A 13,801-nucleotide genomic window follows, 5' to 3' on the forward strand; every position below is an offset into this window, starting at 1 on the left:
ATATATATATATATTTAGTACGGGGTCTACAGGGTTTACAAGGTCTTGCTACGTAAATCATAGTGATCCTCCTGTGTACAGCCTCCCAAGTGCTGGAATTACAGGAGTGTACCACCACACCCAGTCTCAATTGCCTTCTCAGGTACTCCAGGGATTGAACCCCGCCCCCTGCATCTGCCTAAGCAGATGCTTTTAATCCGCTGAGCTATTTGGCTGGCCCTAAATTTTAAAAAGACGTAGTCTTTAATGAAGTAAACAAGATGATAAAAAAAAAAAAAAGATTATCAACTCAGAAGGCCTAGAGAAAACCACAGAGAGAGGCGTAGGATCAGAAGTCATAGAACAGTCATAGACAATGCACCTAATATACCCCTGTGATCCCAACTGATCAGGAGGCTGACACAGAAAAGTTACATAAGACTAGGACTTTGAGACCAATCTGAGCAACTTAGCAAAGCCCTGTCAATAAGCAAATAAATAAATATTCAGAAAACAGACACATAAAAAAGAATATCTAATACTGAGAAAATTAAATGTGCTGATTATTTCATTGATGATGTGTTGATTTTACAATGACTGCTTATTTTTAATTACTGAGATAATGCTAAGTACAAACTAACAAAGTGCTAAAAGCTCACACATATATGTAAAAAGAAAGAAAGGAAATGTCATGACATTTCTGGAGACAGATTGCTGCTTACTCAAAATGTCTTAAATTCAGGGTAATGAACTATGTTCTAAAAAGAATGAAGTTAGGTAAGATTGAGAGAGAGTGATTTCAAGGTATATTCTAGAGTTTAAACATAATAGAAATGTAAAACAAGGAATATTTTATGTTTCATAAAAGCCACTGGACCAAAACCTGAATATGCCCTAGTTAACAATCTGCATTTAAAACTAGAAAAAGTTAGGTAGGAACAAAATCCTGGAGTGCCTAGTAGACAGTGCTAATGATTTAGATTTTTCTTTTGAAAAAAAAATCTACAGAAAGATTTCAGGTAGAGGAGTAACATTAACTGATTTATATTTCTAATCTTACTTTTTATAGTGCTCAGGATCAAACCCAGAGCTCTGCACATGCTAAGCAAACATTCTTTCACTGAGTTACATCCCAGCTCTTATTTTTTTAAACATAAAGCAGGAAAAAGGGATTGTAAGACAGTACAAGTAGGAACAAGGAGACCACTTAGAAGTCTATGGTGAATATGGTGCCTTGGATTAGAGGAGAGGCACCAGTCCTGGACATGAGTGATTTAAATTCTTGTGCTATTTAGGAGGTAAAATCAAGAAGGCATGAATTATAACTGAGAGGAGAGAGAAGTGTCAAAAATGATACCCGGAAGGGCCAGCCAGATAGCTCAGTAGATTAAAGCATCTGCTTAGGTAGGTGCAGGCCCAGGGTTTGATCCCCAGCATGCCTTGCGCACTGACCTGGCGATTGAGACTGGGCGTTGTGACACGCGCCTGTAATCCCAGTGCCTGGGAGGTTGAAAACAAGAGGATCACTACAAGTCTGATCAACATAGTGAGACCCTGTAGATCTTGTACTAAATATATTTTTTTAAAAAAATGAATGATAACCAGAAGATACAGTTAAATGACTGTTGGTGTCGCTCATTAAGAAAGGAGTTGCTAAAATACTTAGAATGCGGAAGGACGTATGAGAACATTCAGAAAGGTTAAGTTCAAGGGGAATCTCTAGGGACAAGGTATTAGTTGTATTAAGTAGAGATACTTCTGCTGTCAGAAGAGGTACCTAGTTTATTTATAGAAAGATTAAGAACATGTATTTGCATGATTAAAAATGTCTTTAACAGCTAGGTTTTGTGGCCTGTGTTCCAGCTTATTTTCAGCAGACTACCAGCAGAAGTGTTAAAAGATTCTCTCTCTCTCTCTCTCTCTCTCTCTCTCTCACACACACACACACACACACACACACACACACATCCCTCAAGCACAAGTATAGAAGCCTCTGGGTTTTTTTATTAAGAATTTTTATTTACTTGTTTTCATTTTATTTATTTGATACAGGGTCACACTATGCAGCTCAGACTCATAGTGATTCTTCTATTTTCAGCCTCCACTGGGATTATAGAAACCTTTGTTGTTGTCAGTATTCCCCCAATTAATCTGCTCAGGCTGCTACAGCAAAGTGCCTTAGGCTAGGTAATTTATATCCACAGTTCTAGAGGGCAAGATGTTAGCAGATCTAGTGCCTTGTGAGAGCTTATTCTCTGCTTCATACATTGAACCTTCCAGCTAAGTTCTTAATGTGGTAGAAGGTGTAAGGAAGTAATTAAGGCTAAGTGAGGCTACAAGGTGGGGTATAATCCAATGGGACTGTGATACAAGGAGAGAAGCAGGGGCTGAGATGCTTGGTCTTGCCCTGTGATGATCTATGTTACCTTTGGACTCTGCCAAGTAGGCACCAGCAAGGACTTCACCATATTCAGCTGCCCAATCTTTAACTTCTCAGACTTCAGAACCATGAGCTTAGGTAAACCTTTATTCTTTATATACTACCAGTCTATGGTACACAGTTATAGTACCACAAAGCATGCTATTCTCAAGGGTAGATTCTGCACGACCTAAACAACACTCAAAGGTTCCATTCCAGTATCACCACATTGGAGTTTAGGTTTCAGTGTATGAATTGAGTGGGAACACAGACATTCAGACCACAGCACTGTTCAAACTGGCTCTTTGGCAAGGAGAAATAACTTCCAAAATTTCTTTAAGTACAACCCTCCCTAGCTATTCAGGCAAAGAGCCTCACTCTACTCATAGCTGTCTTAGAATATACCTCTCTTCATAACTAAAATCCATGTCCTTTTGCTAATATTAGCTGCTGCTTTGTAAAGAGCTGGACACTTTTAATATTGTGAAAAAGATGATTTTAATAGGAAGTGAATATAATTGAATCTTAATTCTGGGACACAGGACAGAGGTTAGTGTACAGATAAAATTTCAGAGAGGCAAATTAAGACTTCAGAGGGCTAATGATCTGTATCAAAGGCCCTGTACATCAGGTTGAGAGGCAGGATCGGTTATCTGAGAAAATGCCACATAGATCAGAAAACACCCTGAAATAAGGAGGCCTAAAGTAACTTCAGTCTAAATCTAAAATAAAATAAATTCAGCAGTGTTTTGAAGTTAGTTTCTCTCAAACTTCTGTTTCAAGGACTGATCCGTTTCACTTTGGAAAGTGCTCTGACAAGAACATGGCTTTTCTACAATATTTGGAGCTAAAACATGTAAGGGCTATAAGATGCTCATGCTAAGTCCTCAGGACACTGCCAAATGCTAGGAGTCCCACCTAGATACCTCGCTGCTGCCCTCTCAGTAGCCACCTCCTTAATGGAGGATACTACTTGGATGTTATAGAATCTACCCTTACTTTTCTGGCTTCACCTTCTAGATCATTGCAACAGAGCACATATGTATGATTTCCAACACCTCTTCCTCTAAAGTTGAAATTAAGGTATAAAAGGAAGATCTTTCAAACACTTTTATCTTTCTACAAGGTATAAAATACACACTCCTGCTAATGATATTATATATTATTTTAAACCACATGGACTAGTGAGAGTGACCTCTTAAGGGAATTGATGTTAAAATAAGGGGGCCACTTCTTTTGCCATCCTGTATCAGAACCCAGCTGTAAAAATTCGTGTGGTGTCTTTACAATCATAAGAGTGGGTGGAATTTGAGTGGAATTTGAGAGGAATCTGGTACTACAAAAAGCATCCCTAGGTCTCTCTTCCCACATGATCTAATGGTGCTGCTCTTATAAGTAGACAGCTGGAATAGAGCCTGTTCCAGGCCTAATTCAACTAATTGCCTATTATTAGTCAATGTGGCTTCTGATTAGCTTGAGTAAGCAGTGTTATTTGGGGAAAAATCTGTCCCTTATTTTCTGGCTTTGATAAACTAGTATCATAAGTACAGATTCAGAGAGCCATTTCCCCAAAAATGTCATCAATTGGTATTCTAAGGTATAAGTGTTTACACAAGGATTAGTTCCAGAGTACCTAGCAGGAAGTTTAAATTCCTTGATAGACTAGTGTCATCTATACTAGATAATCTCTAAAGAGTCACTTCCCCTGAGTTCCCCATTTACTTCTCCCCTCATTTGCCTCTCCTCAGGATGTGGCATGCCTTCAATGGTCATTACTGTGGATATTTTGGACAGCAGAGAGTCTTTGATTTATCACAAACAAAAGATTTCATTTTGCCATGTGATGTTACTGAACTTCCTATAGAAATAAAAGAAGAAAGCAAGTTCACAGAGAAGAAACAAAAATATGAATATCCTCTGATATTTGACCGGCAAAAGTGAGATCATTGATTTTTCTTCAGATGAACATATAAGAATTAAACTATTATGATACTGTGACTCTGAGCTGGACATGGAGAATTCTCCAAAATTGAAAAGTGCAAAACTTTTCAATAGTTTTTCAACCCAGTGGAAGGGAGATATACGTAAACAAAAAGCTAAAATTCAGTATACTAGTACTCCAGGATCATTAAGACTCTAAGTCTTAATAACCAATAGGTAAACAGGACTTAACCAAGGGAAACCACCAAGCAAATGTACCAGTAACAAGAGGCTATGATAGTCTTTTAAGCTTCAAAGGGAATTCAAAGGGTATGTGGGAAAGACATGAGGAGACACATCTAGAAAAGTATAGAGAGGCCATTTCATAATGGACTTTTTATGGACCAGTATAAGAATTTTTAAATTTATGGAATTCACTGTAACAGAATACACAAGAAAGTGAATGGGAAGGAAAAGAAATGAGTTTAGCTGGAGGTTAAATCTAAGGCGCTTGTGGTACCTCCAGTGAAGGTCTCCAAAAAGCACCCCAATGGATGTGTCCATAAAGAGGTCACAGCCAAAGATTCTGTAGTTCTAACACAGTAGTATTTGTTACTGTGATAAGTCACTCTGATCCCATGTGTTGAGTGAGAAAACCATGAAAATATGAAGTAAATCCAGAAGAACAAGCTTCTAAAGAGCAGGTCAAAGAACAGATATTAATGAAAAACTTTAGGGACAAATAGCTAAGATATTGAGAGGAAAAACTATGAACAAGCAGTATAATGGAAATCTGTGAAAGTGGAGGTTGTAAGAGGCAGAAAAAAATCCATTTGTGGAGGATGGGAGTGAGAAGGTCTACAATGATAAAAAAGTAAATACTGGGTTTGACATGAAAAGATCACTGATACTGCTAAAGAAAGTAATTTCAGTGGCATGAATAGAAACCACATTGCAATGTCTGAGTAATAAAGAGATATGGCATAAAGACAGTATAGAGTACTTTTAAATTGTAAATGTAATTTATTTGTGAGGTAATGTGTTATAATTCAATACATTTATACAACATATAATGATAAAATCAGGGTAGTTCAGTTTTTCCCCCTCTTAAATATTCACAAAAAGTTTTTCTGAACTACTAGAACCACTATGCAAATCAGCATGGAGATTTCAAAAAGACAGAAATTCCATTCAGTTGGGGTACCTTCCCCAAAGAGCTAAAGACATCATATTACAGTTATACATGTGCACCTTATTTATACCAGCACAACTTACCATAGCTAAATCTTGGAAACAGAATTAGCCAATATGTCCATCAACAGGTGAATAAAGAAAATGTGGCATATACACAATGGAATACTACTCACACATAGAAAAAGATAAATTTGGGTCATTTGTAGAACAGTGGATTCACCTAGAGCCAACAATGCTAAGTGAAATAAATCAGACACACAAGCATAGTTCATCTTATATGAGAACCCTAAAATATAAATTATTTAAAAATCAAAATAAAAGATAGATGATAGGAAACAAGGAGGTAGACTTTCTTGCAGATGGGAAGGGAAAGTAAAAATTATTAAAATATGATATGTATAAGTACAACTCCCTATGATGACTTATTCACTATGTATAGCCAACATGCTAATTAAAAAAGAAATTTAAAAGTTAATGAAGTGGATAAAAAATTGCTAACATGTAATAGTTGTGGTACAGTGTTATATTTCAGCACATGTATATAGTACATATTGATCAAATCAAGATAATTAATGTTTCCATTTCCTTATCATCACTTTGTGTTTGGCACCAGCAGTGTTAAAATTGTACTAAAAAATCAATCAGAATATATATTTGAGATCAGTAGATACTGAGAAAGATGGGTGGGAAAGAGGGAGGCCAGATGCCAAGTACCAAAAACATAGTATAAACACCTCTGGGGGGTGGGGAGATAGCTCAGGAGGTCCAAGCACCTGCCTGGCAAGCACAAGGACCCGGGCTTGATCCCCAGTACTGCATACTATGCAAGCCCCAGAACCCTGGGTGCACCATGCTGGCCATCAAAACTAGGCATGGTGGCATACACCTATAATCCCAGCATTGGGGAGGCTGAGACAGAAGGATCACTACAAGCCTGAGCTGTGTAGTGAGACCGGGTACCAAATAAAAAAATAAATAAATTTAAACAACTTAAATAAAATACCTCTGGGGTTGAAAGAGAATTTGTTTCATAGATTTGCTTATTTGTGGGGGAGATTTTGATCATATTTAAAGGCAAAGGAGAGGAAAAATAGTTCTCCAACAGAGAATAGAATGTGACTGAGAAACTGTTTTGTGGTTTTGCAAAGTTCAACCCTTGTTTCATAGGGGAAGAGATCAGCACTCATCTCAGATTTCATTATCAGTATAACTCTACCTTAATCTGTAGATGTCTAAATATCTTCCTTCAGCAGGCCCAGATTTGCCTAGCAAATCAGACCTCTGCAGTGGGGCCCGATCTCATGCCAGGCATTAAGGCACATGGCAGGAAGAAAGAGCAAGAGACAAAACAGGAGTGTATTAGGGATCTGGGATGACCAGTTGTTCTCAGGACACAAAAGCCACAAGGCACCAGAACCTCGGCATTTATTTATTACACCTGAGTCAAGGACAATTGGGTAAAGGGAAGTGAGTGTTTCCAGCAACAATAATGGGGACTGTGTTAGGCTGGTAAGATGAACAATGCATTATTGCAAGGAGAAGACAAGGAGGAAATGAGAACTCTGTAATTTCTCCAGGTGCCTCAACATTCATGTGGATCTTAGTATTTAAAACTAAGCAGGAGCTGGGGAGATGGCTCAGTGAAATAAGCGCTTCCCTGGCAAGCGCAAGGGCCTGAGTTCAGTCCCCGGTTCTGCAAAAAAAAAAAAAAAAAAAACTAAGCAATAAGCCTTGTAATTAATTAATAGATGTCTCTTTCCCTATATTGTGAGTTGAGAACTAGGATCTTATTTAACATATCGTTGTATCTTCCCTCATTCTTAGCCAGCACCCAAGAGGGCTCAAAAGACATTTGTGGGACAAATAAAGATAAGCAGAGCAAACAAATGCAAATGGTAGATTCAGAAGTATGAAAGGGAGGGTATGATATGTTTGAGGTAGCTTACTTGTGGGATGTATACTGACATTGTGTGTTTACTAAATTTTACTTGCATGTAGCAAAATGAGCCTTGTTCTACAGAATGACTCCATCTCAGGACACAGTATTCATTCTCTTCTAGAAATGATTTTAGTACTTAGTTATGACTTTGTAAATATACACAGAAGTGAGTTTTTGCTATAAAGGAAAGTTTCCTATGTCACACAAAAGTTCAAGCACTGAATTTATAAAAGTGACTACTGACAAATTTAATTACATGAAATGTTCATCCAGAATAGAAATCATTGTGGTTTCCCTAGAGAGAGAGAGCTGGGAAACTAAATCGGGTAAGATTTAGGTGCAGCAGAATCATCACTGGGACTGGTGCCATGTGAGCTAGGAAATTCGGGCAACAGAGAGAAAGGACATAATGCATATTTGATTAGTTGGCCCACAGTAAAAGGCATAAGTATGTGCTTAACATTTTTCTTGTATCTTTATATGCAGATGGAGAAAAATGAGCTCAACAACTTTACTTTCCAAACGTGCACCACGCAAAGCCTTTGAAGTGCAACACGATTTTAAGTTTTTCAAGTCTCTTTCTTCTCCCAAGGTAGCTGAGCAAAATAACAACAGCCACAACAGTAACCTGTCAGTCAATTCATTAAGTTTTCTGTTACTGCTGCTACAAATTACCACAAATTTGGTGGTTTAAATAACAGGTTGTTTTATAGATCATCTACAGGCCATGAGTTTAGCTACCTAAAACTGAGAGGTCAGCAGATCTGTGTCTTTCTGGAGATTCTAGGAGAAAATGCCATATTACTTTGTTTGTAACAACATTCCTTTCCTTTCTTTTCAAAGCCAGAAATGCTGTCAGTGTCTGGCTCTGTGGTTGCATGTCCTGATTCAGCAAGAAAGATGCTCTGCTTTGAAAGAGTCATGTGATTATATTGGTCACTCTAGATAATCCAGAAAAATCTCCTCATTCAAGGATCTTAACATCAGTCACATTTGCAAAGTTATTTTATACAATATATAGTCAATCTGGAATAATATTCACAGGCTGGGCTATGGAAGCAGGTTATGCTGTCTTTGGTAGACATTCTACCTCTCACAGAAACAGGGCAGACTTAGCAAGTTTTGTTGTTGCTTCCATTCTATTTTTAACACTAGGGAATTAATTAGTTAAAACTGATTTTAAGTTTATCCACAAAATAAACCAAACATACCAATCCAAACTTGTCTTCCATTACTAAGCTATGACTACCCCACTTGCTATAAATCAAAATAATGGCTTCCCTGCATATTCTTCTCAGTCTTTTCTCCTGTCACCCAGGTTACACAATTGTCCAAGTGCACCCTACCTTTATGACACATAACTGACAAAAATGTTAGTATCCAAACTGTATAGAGAACTCCAAGAGGTAGGTTTAAAAAAAACTACACAAAGTTTAGTTTTTTAAAAATTAATTTTATTGAGAAACAAATAGCAATGAAATAGTTTCTTTCTTTTTTTTTTTTTTTTTTTTTTGGTGGAACCGGGGGTTGAACTCAGGCCCTTGCACTTGTCAGGGAAGTGCTTATTCCACTGAGCCATCTCCCCAGCCCATAATGAGACAGTTTCAAAACTGATTAATAGGACAGTTTCAATAATTAACATTGCATATTTCTGTCTTCGTAGTGATGATTCATAGTACAAGATGCAGACATGATATCCTGTCCAGAACACTATTAATACAAAGCTTTCTTCTCATTGAATTAAGAGAAAGTAGCTGTATATCTACCCTATTTTGTATATATAGATACAAAATGGTCTTTTATTGTATCCCCTTTTTTGTTTAGTTTTGTCAGAGATGGGTATTCCATTGCCCTTTAAATATTGCAGGTGTGTGAATTCAGGAAAATAATCCAATATACTCCAGTAGTCCATAATAGTAGTGAGTTATCTGTAGGACTGGCAATGTCAGAAGTTGTTGACGTGAGCCCTTTATAGCTCAGCATATTAATATGGCTTTACAAAGTTCAGGGGTTTTTTAAACAAAGTTTAATAACTTCAATAGATACATCACAAAAGAAGAAACTCCAATAAACACATGAAAAGTTGTCAAACTTATTAGTAAACATGGAAATGCATATTATTACAGGATACTGCATTAGATCTACAAGAGTGGCAAAAATAAAAAAAAGTCTGATGACCTGAAGAGCTGGTGTGATGATCGAATAATCACAAAGTAATTTGTTGGTGGCAGTGGTATAAATTGGTAGAACTGTGTTGAAAAACAGTGTGGCATTGTATGGTAAAGTTGAAAGTAATCATACCCAGTGCATGGAAAAACTCTTCAGAATGTGCTTAGGGCACTGGAATAAGAACGTTTAGAGCAGGAATGTTTGTACCTGAAAGAAACCTAAATGCTCGCCCACGGTGCAATGGGCAAAGAAGTTAACAGCAAATTCAGAAACTGCGATGCCATGGAGCAGTGGCTGTAAAGGGAGTGGCACCCGTATGAATGAATGCTGCAGACGCCATTGGATGAGAAAAGCTTTCATGAGTGTCTGTGTAATGATTTTATTTTTGTTTATGTAAAGGCAAAAGGCACATAAGGTAAAACTGATAAATAAAAGCAACAGTTCAAGGCACAAAATTCAAGATAATTACTAGTGCCTGGGCAAATGGGCAGGAGTGGTCACTCCTGTCTCTAAAGGCATGTTAGACGCAGGAATGTTCATCACTGCATTCCTCTCTTCCAGTATCTAATTCATAGTTAATGTTTAATAATTAATGCTTTAGTTAAAACAACTTTCTAAAAGCCCAATTTTCTGTGGAAACAAAAATTAGAAAGTTTCTTTTCCCTGAAGACAAGGTAGTAGGAACAATAGCACAGAGTGTGGAATCAAACAAACTTAGGTATAACTTTACATAAATTTTTTTTTGTCAGCTGACAATCCCTTAAAGAATTGTTCAGAGGATTATGTGCCTCATAATATTTTACTAAGCATATTTAACATTGAATTAAAATTATTTACATCTTTATCTCTACTTCCCACCCCCAACACTAAATCATAAACTTTTAGGCCTTGAAAGATAGCTCCAGTGGTCTAAGTGCCTGCCTGGTAGGCACAAGGACCCAAGTTTGGTCCCCAGTACCATGTGCCATGGCCCCTGAGCCCCAGGCACACTGTGTAAAAAAATTTTAAATCACAAACTCTTTATAAGCAAATATATTTGCATAGCATATAATAGATACTCAGTTTTGTGAAATAGTATGACCTAGAAATAAAGGTTGGCCATAGCTTTTAATATTCATTCAATTAAGAGATACAAAATCATATAAAAATAACAACTGAAATATTAAATAAATTTTTGGAAATCTTTAGAAAGGTTTATAGATCCCTTGAAACAATGAAATACCCCAATAGCGTTGGGGTATTTGGTGTCTTAGTACTATAGTTGCCTAGTAAAGTTAAAAAGGTCAATTTTAAAGTGGAGTGGAAATGTTTCACTCAGGATTCTCTGATTTTCGTAAGCAATCTCCATTTATTCATTCCTTCATTTTCATTTATGTGCTATTCATCTATTTACTTTTTCTGTTGGTTTCCTATAGTCATAATGTTACCAGTAATAACACAATAGTACTAAATCTTATATTTGAGTATCACCTGATTACATTTAAAAGCTCCTTTGATTCTCATAACTGGTCCACAAGGAAAGAACTTGACTAAGACCACTGAGCTAGTCAGTGAAAGACATAGCATTTGAGCCAGGTTTTCTTATTTTATTTTATTTTATTTTATTTTGTACTAGAGATTGAATTCAGGACCTTGTGCTTGCCAGGCAGGCACGTATGCTGCTAAGCTATCTCTTAGCCCTGAGCCAGGTATTTTGCCACTAATGATATGCCCTCTTTCCATTAAACATTCATTCCTGTGTCTTCCAGGTTCGCAGAAATGCCTTGGAAGCTTTCATGACTGAAAACAGAGAGGCTGGAATTGTTTTTGGTTCTCTGCCTATCTACAGGGTAAGTCAGAGATTTCTAGAACTAGAGAGGTAACACAGTAATGCAAAATCTGACTTTTCATTCCTGATCCTGCACAACCAAGTGAAGTTGGGGAAATCACAGAACCAAGCTTCTACTCCATGATTGCATAAATATATGGTGTCCAGCTCTGGAAAAGACTTGATTTTATGTGTCAAAGGCTTGAATCCCTTGCCTCTGCCATTCTACATGGTAGCTGTTTTAAACTTGACATTCGAAGCTCTTCATTATCTACAAATAAAACCAAAACACTTATCCCAGAATACTATCCTCTATGATTGGGCCTTTGCCAAAACAGTTTGACTTCATTTTCCAACAGATTCTCTCCATCCTCTCTGAGTACTTGGTCAATGTCAAATAATGATTCTGGTTTAAAGAGAATAAGAAAGTAGTTTATTCTGAGCCAATGAGTGGCCCTGTCCTGGATCAAAGCTACCTGGAATAGCACGCTCTACCATAAATTTTCATAGTCCCAGAACAAAACGAAGTCATAAATCAATACAATTTCAAATTACATTGGTGAGACCATCAGGTTGACAAGCCCAAACGAAGCAAGGTAATCTCCTTTGTAGGCTAACCATATCTTACAAGCATTGATATAAATGTTATCATTAGGATTCTTCACTTTACAGTCAGTGGGAGCTAGAGGTATGCTAAGCCTACTGATTTATCACAAGACGTTTGCTTAACTGTCATGAGGATGTTAGGTCCTGTACAAAAGTGAGGACAAATGGTGTTAAAGAACCTAAGGTAGCTCAAGATAATTTTGGGTCTCAACCTACAACATTCCATCACTGCATAATCACAGTGTTCTAGTGGGCCAAGCTCAAGCAGTCTACAGGATCTTTAAAATAGATGCAGCTTCTTCAGGAAACTTTAGTTGACAACTCCACCCATGCCAAATAACTTGCCATCTTTTAAGTGGCACTGGGCTACAGTGGCTACACCTGTGCTACCCATGCCCAGCATTCACCCACACCTTGTTTCCTTTCAGGGGGTTTCCTTACCTCCACCTCTCCCACTCTAGGTTAATTACTTATTAAAGAATTAATCCATGGATCCAAGAAATAATAAATCAAAGGCCAAATATTTCAACTGAGCATCAACTTGTGTCTTAAACATTACCATGTCCATTTTCCAAGGACATGTTCATTCTAGTAGGCATTGATTTAAGCTACCAGATGATGCTAAGGGTGAACTATCAACAATCATGCATGGGCAACTGGGAGGAGGGTTTGGTCTGAAGTAGATGGACCTTCTCACCCCTTATTCTGTCCTCCAAAATGACATTATAAAAGTAACTATTTTCAATGTGTCTGATTCACTCTTTACTTCTGGGCTCCAGGTACCAAGCCCCACTACTCTAAGATTCCTTCCACTCATTGGTGCAGAAGCACAAAGGGAATCTGTGGACAGCATGGCAGCAAAGAAGAAGGGCAGTCATGGTCAACATGAAAAAGTAAGTTAGCTCTAACTCCCCAGGGGGCTCGAATTCCATAGTCTATCTCCCTTCATTTGATTTTCTAATTATTTCTCTGTATCAAGAAACATTCTAGGCCTAAGATGATTTCAGCTCACACTCTTTTTTGAATATTCTACATATATGTTACTGCATTACAGGATGGAGTCAAGACATTGGTCAGCTTCTGGCTGGCTCACCAGCAAGACTTCTCCCACACACTAGCAGGAATATCACAGAAGACCTTACAGTTTACAAACTGTCTTTAGAATTGATGATTCCTTTAATGTTCACAATAAGTACAAAGAAAATGTTAGAACCACATTAGTGTTGTGGAAAAAAAGTGGATCCTAAACCAAGGTGAAGGAACTCACTAAAGGTCACATACAATTAAATGATAAGCTGAGATCCTTCACTCCACATTTCAAGGTTACTCTAGTTAACCATAATGGGATTACCATTCAAACCCTATCACTCTTCCATTAGTTCTGGAAGTTTTCATGAGCCTAACATAATCTGTGCAAATTTATCAAGTCATTAAGATAGATTAAACATAAAAAGATGATGTACTACACAGTAATTTTTATGTCTCCTTTCCATAAACTTGGACAGAAATAAATAAAATAGTACAGAAAGGAAATGCTTTGCTTGCATCCAACTCAATAACAGATAATAAACACAGTGAGACCAGGAGAACAATTATTAAAAACTTTTGTATTTAATTTGGATATTCCAACCATAATTTTTTAACGTACACATTTAATGAGTATATGAATGATTCCTGTTAATCATAAACTCTACCAATGATTCAAGTAAAACTTTTTTTTGACTTATGTGTAAACATAAGAAGTATATAATTCTTTATGCCTATTTTT

The 13,801-nt window shown here is 37.2% G+C and overlaps 1 protein-coding gene across 1 annotated transcript in view; it reads left to right on the forward strand.

Annotated features, from left to right (window-relative positions):
* Wdr64 (WD repeat domain 64) overlaps nt 1–13,801 on the forward strand; it is a 159,439-nt gene that overhangs the window by 143,301 nt on the left and 2,337 nt on the right. Inside the window, exons 24-27 of the mRNA XM_012513720.2 lie at nt 4,147–4,335; nt 7,938–8,043; nt 11,369–11,449; nt 12,813–12,926. Coding sequence (XP_012369174.1) covers nt 4,147–4,335; nt 7,938–8,043; nt 11,369–11,449; nt 12,813–12,926 — 490 coding nt within the window. The remainder of the gene's footprint in view (nt 1–4,146; nt 4,336–7,937; nt 8,044–11,368; nt 11,450–12,812; nt 12,927–13,801) is intronic.

Source organism: Octodon degus, unplaced genomic scaffold, assembly GCF_000260255.1.
Source record: "Octodon degus isolate 3935 unplaced genomic scaffold, OctDeg1.0 scaffold00017, whole genome shotgun sequence".
Classification (NCBI taxonomy): domain Eukaryota; kingdom Metazoa; phylum Chordata; class Mammalia; order Rodentia; family Octodontidae; genus Octodon; species Octodon degus.